Source organism: Salarias fasciatus, chromosome 4 (assembly GCF_902148845.1).
Source record: "Salarias fasciatus chromosome 4, fSalaFa1.1, whole genome shotgun sequence".
In the NCBI taxonomy this organism is placed as follows: Eukaryota; Metazoa; Chordata; class Actinopteri; order Blenniiformes; family Blenniidae; genus Salarias; species Salarias fasciatus.
In genome coordinates, this window is record NC_043748.1 from 12,328,154 (window position 1) to 12,347,738 (window position 19,585).

At 40.8% G+C, this 19,585-nt stretch overlaps 1 protein-coding gene across 1 annotated transcript; it reads left to right on the forward strand.

Annotated features, from left to right (window-relative positions):
• The first annotated feature begins 3,727 nt into the window (after positions 1-3,727).
• LOC115386706 (cytochrome P450 2K1-like) lies at positions 3,728-7,428 on the forward strand. The gene is made up of 9 exons (XM_030089133.1): positions 3,728-3,934; positions 4,021-4,183; positions 4,307-4,456; positions 4,863-5,023; positions 5,618-5,797; positions 5,901-6,042; positions 6,752-6,936; positions 7,020-7,161; positions 7,241-7,428. Exons 1-9 carry the CDS (start codon positions 3,728-3,730, stop codon positions 7,426-7,428), a joined length of 1,518 nt encoding a protein of 505 aa, XP_029944993.1.
• The last annotated feature ends 12,157 nt before the right edge of the window (positions 7,429-19,585 follow it).

The following is a 19,585-nucleotide window of genomic DNA, read 5'->3' on the forward strand; positions in this document are numbered from 1 at the left end:
CTCAGAAACAGCGAACGCACCCGTATACAAACAGGGATAATCTGATTGGTCAGAGCGAGCCGGCTTTCTATTGGTTGACAGCGTTGATGCACGAAAAATCCGAGAGCAGAGCAGAGATCCGTGAGCACAAGTTCCGTGAGAGCAAGAGGAGGAGTTTGAGTGTGAGCGCAGAAAATCTGCGCGAACAGCGTCGTAACCGAGCGCGAGGACACAGTTTGAGCGCGCGCAGAGCAAATTTGAGCGCGAGAGCATCGTAAGCGAGCGCGAGGACACAGTTTGAGCACGCGCAGAGCAAATTTGAGCGCGAGAGCAGAGTTCTGAGAGACAATATCATGAAATCCGAGAACGAAATCGATCAATGCTGCTCTCAAATCAATTTAAAATGCTCTTGAATTTTGATAGGGATTTCATTCCATAAAAGCTTAAACACATTAGCATGCTGTAAAACAATGACAGCTGAAAATACCTTCATGCAAAACTTTAATCTCGGTCTCGAGGTCAAATACGCACAACGGCACACGGTTTTACCAGTCAAGTAAAACCAAGAACAAATGTCGACATAATCATGAAACTGAGTGAAAACATTGAAGATACACAACTTGAAAGTCACTTGGAACATAAATGCCGTATTTCCTGGACCAGCCATTACGACACGAAAAATATGGGATTGCTTAACCAGATGGGATGGTCTGTAGAAATGGATGCACTAAATGAGACTGAAGTAAAATTCACAAAAGTACCAGTAAAGAGAGGGAGAAGATCAGAGACCTCATTCAAAAAATATTCTCCAGATATATAATAAACGTGCACATGCGCCCAAAAGCCAAAAACGGGATACGGAAAAAAATATCGGGATTCATAAATCCGCGCACGTGTGGCAAAGTGTCACAGAGGGAAAGAGCCTGTAGCGGAGAGCAGTAAAGTACATTTTATCTGTCTTTATGGCAAAGGTGTCCTTGAACTTCCTCTCACGAGTCTCACTAAAGACAACCAGTGTTCCAAGGTGAAACACAAGATGACTTTAAAGGAGTCCAAAGACCAGACCTGTGGTGGTGGAGCGTGGCTAAAGCTCGGATGTGGGGCAGAGGGAGAGAGGTGACCGATCTGGCAAGAGGGGGAGCTGCTGAAGGAGAGTTGATTGATTCGCCTGAGGGTTACTACTGATTGCTCTCTCCTCCCTCTCTCATGGCCAGCAGAGGCTGAACACAGTTTCACCCAGAGAGAGAAAGAGAGAGAGAGTTTCATGAAAAGCGTGGAGGCAGACATCAGGGACGACGGTCTGTGGAATTTTGATGTTTTCGGTTGCTGCCTGGAGGGAAGCCGGGGAGGCTCTCCAGGCAGTTTACTTTTTGTGTTCTTCGATTTTGAATAAATGATGGAAACTCTCAACAGGCTAGTGTGCTGCCTGCTGCAGCACCCACAGGCAGCTGCAAGAATCCCCCCAGAAAAGAACGCTCCCTGCCGTGCATAGCCCCATGGGTTGTGCAACTTAAACAACCAGCCAATCACAGTCATCCATTCACACACAAACGGAGGTGGCTGCAACGCAAGGCCTTCAATCCATCCACTGAGTATTTTGGGATTCAGTGTCTTCATCAAAGGAGAAGGAGATGGGGAGTCAAGCCAACAACCGTGTGACTGTGAAATGAGCTCTCCACCACCGAGCCACAGTTTTTGATGTACTCATTTAAACATGTATGCCTACTTGAGGTACTAATTCAGATTCATCATCAGAAACAAAAAATATAATTAAAAAAAGAAAAATAATTTAATTTGATTTTTTTTTTTTCTTTCAGCGATCAAAGACGCATGGGTTTGTGTTCACTGTTTACTTTGGAATCAAGAAAAGTGGTGGTCCTGGCTGGGTATAAGAGCGTCAAAGAGGCACTTGTTCATCGTGCAGAAGAGTTGAGAGACATCACCCCTACATTTGAGGTTTCAAAGACTCCTGGACAGAGATGAGATGTTTTGCCCTTTCTACCCTAAGAGACTTAGGAATGGGCAAAACAATTGCTGAGTCCAAAGTTTTCAATGAATGTGGCCACCTGGTTGACTTGCTTGATTGGTGCCACCAACAAAGGCAGCAACATGTATTTCATGTGGGCTTTTTTTTTTTTTTAATGATTCCTCTTGTTTTTTAATGATTCCTCTTTTCTTTGCTATCTCATTATGTTATGACATTGCTATAAGATGCTTCAAACCATGTTTATGTAGACAGTGTGTGGGTAGGATTGTGTCACAGAATTGTTTAGTGATGTGATGATTATTTTTGTTGTCATTTTACAGACAAATCATTTGATACTGGACCTCATGCAACAGCTGATGTTATAGCTTCCATTGCAAATGGAAGCAAATTTGAATACAACGATTCTTGGTTTGAAAACTTGGTGGTTCAAGACAATCACACAACATATCTCATAGGTTTTCCATCAGTTCTGGCAGGCTTTATCATTGCTTTTTGGTGCGATGACACACACACACACACACACACACACACACACACAAAATGAGGTTAACACCACCTCCTTCCTGGGTCTCCATCCAGGAGACCAATCCACACACACACCCACTGGTTTGTATGCTTTGAATCTGTTCAGATTTGTTATTAGATGTGTTAATTATTAGGAATAGATATTTTTAATAAACGCTCATTAACTGAACTGGACGATTCATTGTGTTTCTTGGCTGTGTTTTGATGACAAGTCCCTGGTCCAGCTCTCAGCTTAAACCTGTTTATTGATCATTATTGATCGTACATTGTACAGAGGGCCAAATTATCGAACAAATACGATATTTATTGTATTTCTGGCAACACTGGTCCTTTGTTCCTCTTTATTCCGTCTGGAACCGTAAGTGACCCCTGGACCATGTCACTGCAGCCAGAAGGCTGCCAGAGTGGGCGTGTTTTATTTTGATTAAATCACTAAGTCCCTGCATTGCATGTGGATTTTCCTTTGTGTTTTTCTCTAACAACTTATTAGCCATTTTTTTTCAGTCTTTTGTCTTTTTTTTTTTTGTTTGTTTTTTTTGTGAAGACCAATTTTTATCCGATGATTCATTTGTGTTTCTGTTCTCTTTTCTGTCCTTTTCTCTTTTTCGTTCAACAATATACAACTGCAATTGCTGGGCTTTTACTGACTGATATTTTCTTTGTGTTGGACAGGAGCTGTGACCCTCCAGTACAGCCAGACTTGGTGGTGATCACAGACATCATATACGTAGACACCTCGCTGAGGGTGGAGAGGTGTGCCAAAAGCATTGCCATCTTACCGAGGTGGATTGGAGAAGCAGTGCATGTGCATCTACAAAGATGAGAGGCTTTCTCTCATCTTAAAGTAGAATGATTCACTGAATTTTCCACAGAATTCCAAATGATTTGGTTTGTAAAAACATCACCCATGCGGCTATGACATCCAAGCAAGATATTACAGTGACTACACTGAGATGGGCTCTACTTCTTATGATTAAATATCCACAGATAGAGGGTATGGACTCAAACATGACGCTTGCTTGACTTGACATCATTTTGTGAGACTTTTTTTTTTTAATGTACATCTGCACTTTGTTCCATCATGAGTGTTTTGTGCAGAATCAATAATACACAAAGACAACCCACATGTGACATGCAGCCTTCAATCTGTCAATACACTGTGAAGAAATATGGAGTGATAGAATCTTTTCCTCCTGCTCGAGTCACATCTGGCTGTCAGCCACTGACAGTCACATAATGGCTTATGTCGAGGATTTTGTTTCCTTTCTCTTCTCCAGTCCCACCACAGTGTTGGGAGCTGCTGTTCTGGTCGCTTTTTATGTTTTCTTTTTCAACTTGTTCAATAATCAGAAGGGACAGGAGCCTCCAGGACCAAGACCTCTGCCAGTTTTTGGAAACTTGCTGCAACTTGATCTCAAGAAACCTCACCAAAGCTTGTTTGAGGTGAGGTACTACGTCAGATTCATCATCAGAAACATGAAATATAATAAATTTGAGGTCATGCAATATAATTTGTTTTTTTCTTTCAGCTATCAAAGAAACATGGTTCTGTATTCACTGTTTACTTTGGAATCGAGAAAGTGGTGGTCTTGGCTGGGTATCAGACAGTCAAAGAGGCTCTGGTTAATTACGCAGAAGAGTTTGGAGACCGAGACATAACCCCTATATTGGAGGATTCGAATCGAGGTCATGGTGAGTGTGAAATACAATGCACTTTGGGAATGACTCTCTGGTACAAGTTTTCTCAAGCCTGCAGGGTGAAAACTAGACTGAATCAGGGTTGAAACACTTCTGATTGGGTGCTATGTTTTGCAGGAATATTGTTTGCAAATGGAGACTCTTGGAAAGAGATGAGACGCTTTGCCCTTTCTACTTTAAGAGACTTTGGGATGGGCAAAAGAATTGCTGAGTCCAAAATTTTAGATGAGTGTGACCACCTGGTTGAGGTGTTGGAAAGCCACCAAGGTAAGATGTGAACATGGAGGGAAGGTTTGTGATGAAACGTCAATCGTAGAGACCTGAGGAAGCTGCATGAGTTTGGTTTAGCTGCATAAGAGCTCTGTGCTGATGTCTGCATGTTGGTGTTTGGCTGTAGAGGGTAAAAATGTTCCCTCCTCACAGGAATGCATAGAGTGTTTGTATAGAGTTAAATTTCTTGGGAAATAATTCAAATTCTGTTTAATGAGTAACGTTTCAGTAACTTGCCCTCCACAAAGTGCAGAAGCATGTCTTTCATGTAGGCTCTTTTTACTATATGAATATGAGATGCCTCAATATTATGTCTATATGGACAGTGTATGCTGTGGATAGGATCATTTGATAGGACAACATTACTGTTTTACTCATGTTTGTTTTTGTTGTTATTTTGCAGGGAAACCATTTGACACGAGACCTCCTCTGACTCATGCAACAGCTAATATCATATCTTCCATTGTGTACGGAAGCAGATTTGAATACAACGATTCTCGATTCCAAAACCTGGTTTCTCGAGCCAATCAGACAATCCGTCTCATAGGTTCTCCATCAGTTCAGGTAAATTCAATCTCTGCTTTTTGGCCCGATTCTGTCTTGAAATACTAACTCTCCTCACCGGTGTGTGGTGTTCACTGACATCTAGTGGTGAGTTTGTAGACCGCACCTGGTCTATTGTCCACTTATAACCATTCCTGTTTCCTCTCTAAAACACACTTTGACCTTTGCCATTTTCATAAGTGCAACTTCGAATGTTTTAAATGAAACACATTTGGGAGATAATTTAGCACTCATCATGACTTCACTTCACTATTTGCCGGTGGATCTCATCATTAATTCTGATCTTAAATTTAAACCCTTCTGGTTTTAAATCCATAATCTTCCCCTAAAATGTGGAACAATCTGCTTGTAAATGTCAGACAGGCCTCTTCTTTGTCGACTTTCAAAGCACATCTTGAAACCTACTTTTACTCACTGGCTTTCAACCCGGCATCAGATATTGACCTGAATGTATTTATTTTTATTTAAAAAACATAGTTTAAAGTGTTATTTCTTTTCAAATGTACTCTTTATGAACAGCACTTTAGTTCAACCATAGTGGTCTAAATGTGCTTTATAATGTGTGTGTGTGTGTGTGTGTGTGTGTTTCCACAGCTTTACAACATGTTTCCACGCCTCGCGAGTTGGGTAAAAAATCGACACCAGATCCTAAGAAACGCACAGCTGACCATCAGTGATGTGAAGGATTTAGTCAAACAGCTGAAAGAGACTCTGGTCCCTCACTCATGCAGAGGACTGGTGGACTGTTTTCTCATCCGGAAGCAGAAAAAAGAAGTAAAGAACACACATCAGAACTCTGGTTCTTTTGCAGAAAAGTAATGCTGATGAAACTGATTTTACACCTGTTTTTTTTTTTTTTTTTTTTTTGTCATGTTAGGGCTCTTGTGTTGGGGTGTCTCACTTCACTGAGGAGAACTTGATATACACAGTGGCCAACTTGTTTGGAGCTGGTACTGATACGACAGCAACTACACTGAGATGGGCTCTACTTCTCATGGCCAAATATCCACAGATACAGGGTAAGGACTCAGACATGATGCTTGGTTGACTTGACATCAGTTTATGAGAAACTGGTGTCTGAGCGACAGTATTTTTTTTAACGTTCATCTGCACTCTGCTCCATCATGAGCATTTTGTGCAGAACTGACAACACAGATAAACAACCCACAGGTCACATGTAGCCTTCAATCAGCAAATAATCTGTCAATGAAAAGTCCAAAGGCTGCTTCTTTTCCTCTTTGGGCAAAGGGGAGCAGGAGAGTCAAACTCAGATCCTGATGGGCTGCAGTGAAGCACATTTTCAGAGTCTCCCTTTTGATACAACCAATTGGAATGAATGGCTCCTTATCAGGCTTTCTGCTGAACTTGGTGACAGCACCTTCATGAGCTTCAGGTGTGCAGAAGCATTGAGACATAGAAAACAGGCATGGCTGCAGCTGAATTTGGCATCCCTGACCTAATGCAACTGTAGTGATAAAATCTGTCTATTCTATCCAGTAACAGAACTATGTAGTGATTAAAAGTGATCAAAGATCTCCTCATGCTTGGTGCATTTGTTGCTAAAAAGATGTCTCCTCTTCAGTCAGTAACCACAATCTAATCCAACACCACTGACAGAGAGGCTGAATAGCATTCACACATTCATCTGGAAAAACGTCACTCATGGCTGGTGTCCTTTGTGTCCAAATTCTCCTGGTAAAGTCAAGTGTTATTTCCTGTTTTGAGCAGACAAGGTTCAGGAGGAACTGAGCAGGGTGGTAGGAAACCGTCAGGTGCGAGTGGACGATCGGAAAAACCTGCCATACACCGACGCTGTCATCCATGAGACACAGAGACTGGCCAACATCGTCCCCATGTCTCTTCCTCACAAAACCAGTCGAGACGTCACCTTCCAGGGATTCTTCATCAAAAAGGTCTGCTGCCTCCTAAAGTTTCAGTTCTGATTCCATTCAAAGTTGAAACTGCTCCTGATGGACCTGTCTTCTTCTGCCACCAGGACACAAGTGTGTTTCCTCTCCTCACTTCTGTCCTGTACGATGAGAGTAAATGGGAGAGCCCACACACGTTCAACCCCTCTCATTTCCTGGATGCAGAGGGTAAATTCATTTCGAGCGATGCTTTCCTGCCTTTTTCTGCAGGTAAGTCAACGTTTGGTCTTGTTCTTGGAGATTAGTCATTTTTGGCTCTACCATTTGATTGAACGTCTTGTTCTTGCAGGTCGCAGAGCGTGTCTTGGAGAGAGTCTGGCTAAGATGGAGCTCTTCCTCTTCTTTACCTGCCTCCTCCAGCGTTTCCGTTTCACTCCTCCAGCTGGAGTTCTCCCCAGCGAATTGGATCTGACACCTGCTGTTGGTTTCATACTCAACCCTTTACCTCATAAGCTTTGTGCTGTGAATCGCCAGTGAGGAACAGAGCTGCAGTGTGATGTTTAATGCAGTTGCTTTTGAATCACATTAAGTTTACATATGTTGTGGAATTTTTGCAAGACCAATCAGGAGGAGTCTGGATTTAGGTGCTCTCGGAAGGTTTATGTAGGATTGCTGAGAATACAATCACAGGCTGGCTGAGAGCAAGGCAGCAGGTCTGAGCAGAACTCCTTTGCTCTCATGGGTTCCTCTTCAGCTTATTGGTAACACTCTCCAAAATAACGTGTTATTTTCCTTGAATCCTGGCATCTGAGAACTGAGGAGTCTGTGCAGTATTACAAGCCTCAAACTCAAATATTCTATATCAGTCCCTCCCTTTGTTCATTTTAGCAGAAAATAAAGATGCAAATTCAAATTTTAACAATAAATTAACCTATATAGACAGTAGTTTCACTGATGTCAGATCAGAGTATAATCACTTTTATCACATGTGTAGAATGTCACTTTTGAGAAAGATTTTAATCAGTCGACATCAATAAACAAATAAACAAATAAAATATGTTACGTCAATTTTTTCTTTAATATGTTGTCCATATTTCATTGACCATTTTGAGACTCCCCCACAAACATCATTTTTCGCCTACTTCCTAATTGTTCATTCCTTCATCCAATTACAGATGCAAAACACATTGGCATGCTGTGAAACAATAACAGCTGAAAATATGGTAACACTTTACTTGAAGCGCCCCTGTATAATACATTATAAGTATATTATAGCACTGTATAACTATAGTTATAAATACTCATAAATGATCACAATGCTTTATAACATCAGGACCTAACCCTAATCCTAACCCAAACCCTAGCCCTAACCCTAACCCTATCAATCAATCAATCAATCAAATTTTATTTCTAAAGCGCCTTCCAACTGCCAAACGGAGCACAAGGCGCTTAACAGAGTAAAACAAAATAAATAAGTAAAAACACTTTAAGACACAAAGTACTAAAAGGGGCTAAACATCAAACGCTAAATGAAAAAGGTGCGTTTTCAGATGACATTTAAAAACATTAAGTGCAGTGATAGACTTTAAATCCAGAGGAAGAGAGTTCCAGAGCTTCGGGCCAAGAACAGCAAAAGAGCGGTCACCAAACTTTCTATATCTCGCCCTGGGGACAACCAAGGAGGTGTGGCTTGACGAGCGTAGAGTCCTGGCAGGTTGATAAATTTGCAACAGCTCTGAGATGTAAGGGGGGGCATACCCATTAGTAGCCATAAACACAAACACCAGAATCTTGTACTGGACTCGGAACCGCACCGGAAGCCAGTGGAGAGCTTGAAGGACCGGAGTAATGTGAGAGTATTTTGAGGAGTTGGAGATGAGACGAGCTGCTGCGTTCTGAACCAACTGAAGTTTATGGAGGAGTGAGAGATTCAGTCCAGCGTAAAGGGCGTTACAATAGTCAAGTCTTGAGCTGATGAGAGCATGAGCGGCCTTCTCTAAATCTGCCCGAGACAAGAATGGCTTAACTCTGCTCAGAAGCCTTAGTTGGAAAAAGCCCGCCCTCACAACAGAACTGATTTGCTTTTCAAAGTTAAGTTCATCGTCAAAAATCACACCCAGATTCCTCACAGCAGAAGCAAATTGTGGGGTGGATGAACCAAAATCTGGGGAACTGTGGGTTGGGTCAGAACTGAAGTGGATATATTCAGTCTTTTCCCCATTCAAATGAAGGAAATTCTGTGACAACCACTGTTTGATGGTGTGGAGACAGTTATTGAGGGGATCTAACGCAGAGCAATCATTATAGATAACTGGAAGATAAATCTGGAGATCGTCTGCATAAAAGTGAAATTGGATGTTGTGACTGGAGATAAGTCGACCAAGCGGTAGCATATATAATGAAAACAGAATGGGACTATGATGTATTGTGGGTTATAAAGCATTATGATCATTTATGAGTGTTTACAACTACTTATGTGTTACACCAGGTGCTTCAAGTACAGTGTTACCAAAAATACCTTTTAGCAAAACAGTTATTCTCAGTCTTGAGGCCAAATACCTGAGAAGCACAACGGCTCACGGTTTTTCCAATCAAGTAAAACTGAGAACAAACACCAAAATAATCATGAAAGTCAGTGAAAACACTGAAGATACACAACTTGAAAATCGTCAAGGCATTTGTCAATGTCGCCTGTGATGTGGTCCTGATATGATCACTCAGTGAAAACTATTTACAACAGAGCTAACAATTTGGGTATAGTTGATGGCAAGGTGTCCTGGGAACCGATCCTTGGATACAGAAACTGGCCCTTGGGACATGGAATGTCACCTTTTTTGGGGAGAAGGAGACTGAGCTTGTGAGGCAGGTGAAGAGGTACCATCTAGATCAGGGGTGTCAAACCCAGCTCCAGAACTTCAGCTCTGCATGTATTCCCTGCTTCAAAAATGTAATTAGTGACTCGTGATGAGGCTTTCCATTTGACTTGGTGATGACACCTTCATGAGAGTCAGGTGTGTTGAAATGGAGAGGCATTTAAAACATGCAGGGCTGCGGCCTTCCAGGATCTGAGTTTGACAACCGTGGTCTTGATACAGCGGGGGTCACCTCCACACACAACCTGGGCTCTGGAACCCAACCCCTCCAGAGGAGCTGGACTCCATTTCTCTGGCGTTGCTCATGGTGAGAGGCGGTAGGCTGATGTGGGGAAATCCGTGGACCTCGGCAGACTCAGTATGTCAGTGTGAAAGAAGTCTCTGGTTGTGAGTTTAAATAGGGGGTTACAATGGATACTTCTGCGGTGTGAATGAAGTGGCTGTCCCTGAACCACATCTGTGGTCCAGATACTTGGAATATAATTGTCATATCTCCTGGACCAGCCTTTGTGATAAGAAAAATATGGGCTGGCTGGACCAATCTACAGGATGGTCTGTGGAAATAGATGCACTAAATGAGACTGAAGTAAAATTCACAAAAGTACTAGTAAAAATAAGGACAGCAAGATCAGGGGCCTCATTTAAAAAGTATTCTCTAAGATATATAATAACAGTGCACGTGTGCCCAAAAGCCAAAAACTTTATTTGGACAAAAATGTTGGGATTCATAAAACCATGCGCATGCGTGGCAATGTTACAGTGCGCGGGACAGAGGTTCACACGCGGAAAGCAACCAGACCAGGGAAGTGAGTTTTCAAAGTTTATTTAAGCTGATGCTTAGCTGACTGCAGTCCTGGTGTAGAGTTGAATGGAGCTGAGAGGAGTCTATGAGGCAGATCCTCAACTCAAATCAAGTTGGGGAGTCAAGTCTGTGGGGACCGAATCCCAGAATTGAGCCAGACGGCGGGCGGCAGAGGTGAGCGGCGGAGAGACTGGTTGTAACACCTGCCTCACACAATGTCGGCATATGTGGAGTCATAACCACGTCCTCAAGAGTTTGGCAGCAGCACTTAAGAGTAAGAGGAATGCCATTAACTCCTTGCTCCTGAGAGCATCACATCACTATACCCTTGTTCATCTCAGAGGGATAGAAAAAAATGCAGCCATCTCCGTATCACTCCAGAGGCTGGACAGCTAGCCATGGCCTCAGATTAGAAAATGCTGGTCAATGTAGGCCAGCATCATATTTTTCCACTTGAGATGGCAGCCACCACTCTGAGGCCAGACTTGGTGCTCTGGTCCCCTTCACTGAAGGCTGTTTATGTCAACAAGCTCACAGTTATCAGGGAGAATTCAACTGAGACGGTCCGTGAGCATCAGAATCTGCACGATTTAGAACGGGCAGGGGACACTCAACAAAGAGGAAGGAAGACTAAAGTCTATCTGGTTGAAATGGGATGCAGAAGTTTTGTGTCTTCTTCAACCTTCAGGCTGTTGGAAGATCTTGGAATACATTTGACAGGCTCTGTGACAGACAGCCAGCTCATTGTCTGAAGCTGTGGAACGGAGGAGTTACTGGTATTGGATCAAGCGGAAGACCCAAAGATCAACATGACGTGCTCGCCAGCCTCCACTTGAGAACCAGGTCAAGGTATGTGGTCACCCAAGGCATAACTCAGAGAAAAGGATGTCTTGATCAAAGGAGAAGGAGATGGGGAATCAAACCAACAACCATGTGACTGTGAAACAACATCTCCACCAACTGAGTCAACGGTTGCCCCTTGATATATCCAATAAAACATCTGTGCCTGTATAAAAGCATCCCAGCATCTCCAACAGCAACAAATGGAATTAGCTTTTTTTTTTTTGGAGAAAACCAAAACATTTCAAGTTTGATCAAACTTTTGAATGATTCTTTCTTTACTTTTTCGTTTGACCATTGGTATAGGCCATACACTTTCAAAAACAAAAACTGAGGGTGAAGGAAAATCCTTCTGCAAAATTGAATAAAAACAGTCAATAACTTCAATGTTTCACATGGGTCAAGAAGTCTTTTATTGAGCCTGAATAATGATGACTTGCTGTGTCAGTGTGCGGATTTTGTATGAAGACTGTTTAATGTGTGAACATGAATTTCCCATCAGGCAAAAGGTAAAATTTAGGTTGACCTTGATTATAAAAAAAAAAAAACCTGGACTTGTATGCTTTCTGCTGTGGTGGAAAATCATACAATGTGATTGTAGTTATTGTAGTAAATAAAGTATAAAACTTGATTTTCACCTTGTGAAAAATTTTTTATTTTCATTCATTTCAGGCGATTAACACTGCAAAACAAAACAAAAATTCCAATATAATAACATAAACACAGAATGCCTGAAAAAGGGGAGTAGGAGGAAGAAAACTTATTTAATCCTACCCCCAAGCTCAACAATGGAAACACTATGAGCACATGGTTATGCTACAATACAAAATACAGTAAACAATAGACAATAACAATTACACAATACCGACAATGGTAATTAACAAAAACCAGCAATTATGACGGACAGAATGGCAGAATGGACAAATAGCAGGAATGATAACGGACTAATAGCAGAATGGACAGATACTGGAATGGACAAATATCAGAATTGAGCAAGGTGAAGGACAGAATACAATTGAAGGTAATGGAACACTAATATAGACGATAAACCAACATGGATAATGGACGACATGTAAGCGACAGTAGGAGAACGTACATTATGGTGAAGAATAACACAATGATCAGTAACTGTAAATGACAAGGTGAATTACAAGATGCTGTACCTATATTTAGACCAGATCTGGTGTTTATAATACAGTTTAAATCGATTAATACTTTGGCATTGCTTGTGCTGTAAGTCCAAACTGTTCCAGAGTTTCACCCCACACACAGACACACAAAAACTTTTACGAGTAGTTCGAATTCTGGGTAATGTGAAATTAGCATAACCTCTCAAATCATGTGTTTGCTCTCGAATTATAAAGAAGCGTTGAAGATTGGATGGTAATAATTTATTGAAAGCTTTAAAGAGAATGATTGATGTGTTATATTTTACGAGATCATTGAATTTAAACAACTTTGACTGCGTAAACAAATTATGTGTGTGTTCTAAAAAACCCACCTTGTAAATGATCCGCACAGCTCGTTTTTGTAACAGAACAAGAGGATTAATTGTGCTCTGGTAGGTGTTTCCCCACACTTCGACACAGTATGTCAGGTAAGGAAAGATTAAAGAATAGTAAAGTGTGCGAAGTGCATTCACATCCAGGTAAGGTTTTGCTTTGTTTATAATTGAGAGACTTTTTGAAATTTTAGTTTTAATGTGTTTGATGTGTGGTTTCCATGACAACTTGTTGTCAATTACAACACCCAAAAATTTAGTTTCACAAACAAATTCAATAGGTACATTATCAACCGAAGGTTGCATCTCTGAATTCCTTTGTTGATTCCCAAACATCATTGCCTTGGTTTTTTCAATATTTAAAGATAACTTATTTATATCCATCCATTTCTTTATCGCTTTGAGTTCTTTATTTACTACAGTTATTAATTCATTATAATTGTCATTACAATAGAATATATTTGTATCATCGGCAAAAAGGATAAGTTTCAGAGTCTGAGATACATTAAAGATATCATTTATGTAAATATTGAACAGTTTGGGTCCCAAGACAGACCCCTGGGGCACACCACAAGCAATTCCAAACCAACCCTGTCTCCACAAAATTACGTTCTGAGAAAACTAAACTGCATTCTCAAATACGTTTCAGAGGAACCTAGTTTGTCCCTTATTATGTTCGTCTTCAACATATCTTTTTTTTTATTTTTTCATTACGCTCGGTCTGAAACTGATTTTTTTCCTGCTTTTTCTTCATCGTGTTGGTGGGTAAAAATGAGCCTGTATATTCATCTGGGATGCATTTCACTCTTCTGAAAAGACATTATGTTTATTTACTCTTTTTTTTTAGTGATGTTTGAAGGTTCCCATGCAGTCTTTTTCAACTTATTATTGCCGTTAATTATATGCACGCACACCTAGCTCTCACATTGTGTAGTGACGAGGGCTGTTTTGGAGCTAATAATTACCTCCTGATGTATTTCTAACATACCTGTTTTGGGGTTGTTGTTTTTTAAGAGCAGCTCCAACAAGATCTGCCACCAGAGAAGACAGCTGGAGCTTCTCCGACGCTGCACTGCGGGTCTTGATCACCATGGAAACCAAGACGCGGTTCTGCGATCATCTGAAAGTGATTACAACATTATCGTTCTTCACTGTTGTTTATTTCTGATAAAATAAACGTGTATTTCCCCTTACAGCGGTCTGCATGCTCCTCGTTACTTCCACCTTACGACAAGTCCCAATATGAAACGACCACATGGCTCATTTATGATCCAAATATTAATTCATGGTCCAAGTTATGACCAAGATCTATATTTTAAAATCAAGTATCTCCTATTGGTCACGTAAATATTATCACGGAGAATCACGGACTGAAGGAGTGTTTTTTTTTTTTTTTTTAATTTAACAGATCGCGTTGCTCCGAGAAGTTTGAGCACAAATACAATTCTCTGCATTAAATAATGACTTCAGGTAGACTTTCAAAACATAACAAAATCACTAAAATAGTTTCTGAAACAGATCAGAAGCCACAATATGAAACATTTTTAAAAAATGACTATCGAACGGAGAAGTCTCTAAATTATAATTTACACAATGCTTCTCTAGCAATAAATGTACATTTTTATCTTCATAGTTTCCACTCGGTTTATGGATGCGATCTGCAGTGTTTTTGTTTAAATGCGCAGTCTGTCTTTTTTGTCTTCTAAAATGCCGCCCCGCTGGTTGCTAGGCTGTTGCTATGGACTCTGAACTCTGACCCGGAAGTACGTCACGGACTGATTTTTTTTTTAAACGGAGCGAGTTTTTGATCTTAAACTAATTATATTTGTCTACAAATACGCCTCTGTGCATTATATAACAAGTTCTGTTTAATTTTAAGAGTAATATTTATTTTGAATCAGATGTGTGTTTTCATCTTCATACATTTGCTGGAACAAGTTTGTTATAAATCAAGCAATCATTAAATCGATCACTCTGTCTGCATTTATGTGTTATAACATTAAGATCAAACTTTTTAAACTGTTTTAATACTATTCCAGTAGATTATGAAGTATTGACATAACAACAACAAAGAAGAAAAGGGTGACAAATCGACTGATTTCTTTAAGATAGATAGAACTTTATTCATACCTTTGGTGGGACCTGACGATAAAAGTCGATCTAAAAGCAGCACAACACCAGCGTCACGTGCGCGTGTGCAGAGGAGAAGAAGCCCAATCCTGAAAAATGGACTTTTAGATAGATACTTTAATTAATCCCCACATGGGGAAATTCAAGGGTCATTCAGTAGCAACACATAAAACAGGACAGAATAATAAAAAATAGCATTTAAAAACAACAGAAAAAAAAGAAGAATCCCGTGTACAAACCCCAGCACATAATGTTACATTAACAGTGCTCTTTATAAAATGGAATGGCAGCAGGAATGAATGATCTCCTAAAGCGCTCCGTCCTACAGCGCACTGAGAGGAGACGGTCTGATCTGTGGCTCCTCTGAGCAGACAGAGTCTCATGTAGAGGCTGCCTGGTGTTACTGAGGATGGATGGACTGTTATGAGCTGTTAACATGGTTAGTGTGTGATTGGCTCACAAAAACTTCTTTTTGGTTGATGTTCTCTTCATTCATGCGTATTTGAGTATTCTGTAAGAATAATTAGTGCAAACTCTAGCTCCCTTCACACGACTGATGTGCAGCATGGTGGCGTACTTCAGCACGAAGGAGAACCTCTCAACACAGATGTGCTGCACTAGATCCACCAGACGGAGCTGCAGAGGCCTTCTCTCCAACTTCAGTGTAAAATACACACTGCAAGGCCTGTTTCTTTCTTTCTTCATGCTGTGAGAGCTGGATTATTGTCAGACAGTCCTCTAGAGGTGCCCCACAAGGTCATTAAACCCTCTGAGGCCTCGCTGAGACATGAAGCCTGTTATGACCTTTGACCTCTGTTGCTCTATTGCTCTTATTTGACCTCCACAGCAGATACAGACCTAAAACTTGAACTGTGAGGCCTCTGGGAGCTATAAAATCATGACCTATTGGACTTTTTTCATAAGCTCCTCCCAAACAGGAAGTAGCTTCAGGAAGGAAGTGGGGCTTCCAAATTCTACATATGACTTTCTGGCAGAAGGGTGAACACATCCCACAAATCTCAGCTTATTTGGAGCAAATCTGACCAAATGATGGTGCTTAATTGATTCTTTTAACTGGACACTGCGGCGCCCTGTATGGGCAGCAGAAAGGACTTGATGGAGTTAAACCACCGCAGATGTGATCCTGAGGGAAGACAGAAGAACATACTAACATTTCAACTTCCTAAGTTGAATGGAAACGACTTTTTCAGCTGATGACACTGGGGGAATCAGAGTCTATGACCTTTACCCTCTCAGAGCCTTTGTGAGCAGTCTGGAGGATCAAATCCAGGTTCTGATATAAAATGTTGCCTTTCTACCCCGGAAAATTGAAATTGTAGGAGGGGAGTTTAGGAGAACACTTTGCCAGGGTTTCAGGAGCTGCTTATTGGATTCGGGGTTTGTCTGAGACAGCGCTCGGGCCTCTGATTTGATCCTGACTCCAGACTGCTTACAAAGGCTCTGAGAGGCTTTATCATCAGCTGATGATAAAGCCTAAAGAGTTCGCCAAATAAAGCAAATCTGACCAAATGATGATGCTTAATTGATTCTTTTAACTGGACACTGTGGCGAACATTTTATATCAGAACCTGGATTTGATCCTCCAGACTGCTCACAAAGGCTCTGAGAGGGTAAAGGTCATAGACTCTGATTCCCCCAGTGTCATCAGCTGAAAAAGTCGTTTCCATTCAACTTAGGAAGTTGAAATGTTAGTATGTTCTTCTGTCTTCCCTCAGGATCACATCTGCAGTGGTTCAACTCCATCAAGTCCTTTCTGCTGCCCATACAGGGCGCCGCAGTGTCCAGTTAAAAGAATCAATTAAGCACCATCATTTGGTCAGATTTGCTCCAAATAAGCTGAGATTTGTGGGATGTGTTCACCCTTCTGCCAGAAAGTCATATGTAGAATTTGGAAGCCCCACTTCCTTCCTGAAGCTACTTCCTGTTTGGGAGGAGCTTATGAAAAAAGTCCAATAGGTCATGATTTTATAGCTCCCAGAGGCCTCACAGTTCAAGTTTTAGGTCTGTATCTGCTGTGGAGGTCAAATAAGAGCAATAGAGCAACAGAGGTCAAAGGTCATAACAGGCTTCATGTCTCAGCGAGGCCTCAGAGGGTTTAATGACCTTGTGGGGCACCTCTAGAGGACTGTCTGACAATAATCCAGCTCTCACAGTATGAAGAAAGAAAGAAACAGGCCTTGCAGTGTGTATTTTACACTGAAGTTGGAGAGAAGGCCTCTGCAGCTCCGTCTGGTGGATCTAGTGCAGCACATCTGTGTTGAGAGGTTCTCCTTCGTGCTGAAGTACGCCACCATGCTGCACATCAGTCGTGTGAAGGGAGCTAGAGTTTGCACTAATTATTCTTACAGAATACTCAAATACGCATGAATGAAGAGAACATCAACCAAAAAGAAGTTTTTGTGAGCCAATCACACACTAACCATGTTAACAGCTCATAACAGTCCATCCATCCTCAGTAACACCAGGCAGCCTCTACATGAGACTCTGTCTGCTCAGAGGAGCCACAGATCAGACCGTCTCCTCTCAGTGCGCTGTAGGACGGAGCGCTTTAGGAGATCATTCATTCCTGCTGCCATTCCATTTTATAAAGAGCACTGTTAATGTAACATTATGTGCTGGGGTTTGTACACGGGATTCTTCTTTTTTTTCTGTTGTTTTTAAATGCTATTTTTTATTATTCTGTCCTGTTTTATGTGTTGCTACTGAATGACCCTTGAATTTCCCCATGTGGGGATTAATTAAAGTATCTATCTAAAAGTCCATTTTTCAGGATTGGGCTTCTTCTCCTCTGCACACGCGCACGTGACGCTGGTGTTGTGCTGCTTTTAGATCGACTTTTATCGTCAGGTCCCACCAAAGGTATGAATAAAGTTCTATCTATCTTAAAGAAATCAGTCGATTTGTCACCCTTTTCTTCTTTGTTGTTGTTATGTCAATACTTCATAATCTACTGGAATAGTATTAAAACAGTTTAAAAAGTTTGATCTTAATGTTATAACACATAAATGCAGACAGAGTGATCGATTTAATGATTGCTTGATTTATAACAAACTTGTTCCAGCAAATGTATGAAGATGAAAACACACATCTGATTCAAAATAAATATTACTCTTAAAATTAAACAGAACTTGTTATATAATGCACAGAGGCGTATTTGTAGACAAATATAATTAGTTTAAGATCAAAAACTCGCTCCGTTTAAAAAAAAAATCAGTCCGTGACGTACTTCCGGGTCAGAGTTCAGAGTCCATAGCAACAGCCTAGCAACCAGCGGGGCGGCATTTTAGAAGACAAAAAAGACAGACTGCGCATTTAAACAAAAACACTGCAGATCGCATCCATAAACCGAGTGGAAACTATGAAGATAAAAATGTACATTTATTGCTAGAGAAGCATTGTGTAAATTATAATTTAGAGACTTCTCCGTTCGATAGTCATTTTTTAAAAATGTTTCATATTGTGGCTTCTGATCTGTTTCAGAAACTATTTTAGTGATTTTGTTATGTTTTGAAAGTCTACCTGAAGTCATTATTTAATGCAGAGAATTGTATTTGTGCTCAAACTTCTCGGAGCAACGCGATCTGTTAAATTAAAAAAAAAAAAAAAACACTCCTTCAGTCCGTGATTCTCCGTGATAATATTTACGTGACCAATAGGAGATACTTGATTTTAAAATATAGATCTTGGTCATAACTTGGACCATGAATTAATATTTGGATCATAAATGAGCCATGTGGTCGTTTCATATTGGGACTTGTCGTAAGGTGGAAGTAACGAGGAGCATGCAGACCGCTGTAAGGGGAAATACACGTTTATTTTATCAGAAATAAACAACAGTGAAGAACGATAATGTTGTAATCACTTTCAGATGATCGCAGAACCGCGTCTTGGTTTCCATGGTGATCAAGACCCGCAGTGCAGCGTCGGAGAAGCTCCAGCTGTCTTCTCTGGTGGCAGATCTTGTTGGAGCTGCTCTTAAAAAACAACAACCCCAAAACAGGTATGTTAGAAATACATCAGGAGGTAATTATTAGCTCCAAAACAGCCCTCGTCACTACACAATGTGAGAGCTAGGTGTGCGTGCATTTAATTAACGGCAAGAATAAGTTGAAAAAGACTGCATGGAACCTTCAAACATCACTAAAAAAAAGAGTAAATAAACATAATGTCTTTTCAGAAGAGTGAAATGCATCCCAGATGAATATACAGGCTCATTTTTTACCCACCAACACGATGAAGAAAAAGCAGGAAAAGAATCCGTTTCAGACCGAGCGTCATGAAAAAATAAAAAAAAAAGATATGTTGAAGACGAACATAATAAGGGACAAACTAGGTTCCTCTGAAACGTATTTGAGAATGCAGTTTAGTTTTCTCAGAACGTAATTTTGTGGAGACAGGGTTGTTCCAAACACATCCGAGTCAAACTGTCCCATGTGGACATACTGTGCTCTTCCAGTCAGGTAACTTTTAATCCAGTCCCCCGCCACACCTCTGATTCCATATTTATATAATTTATTAAGTAATAGA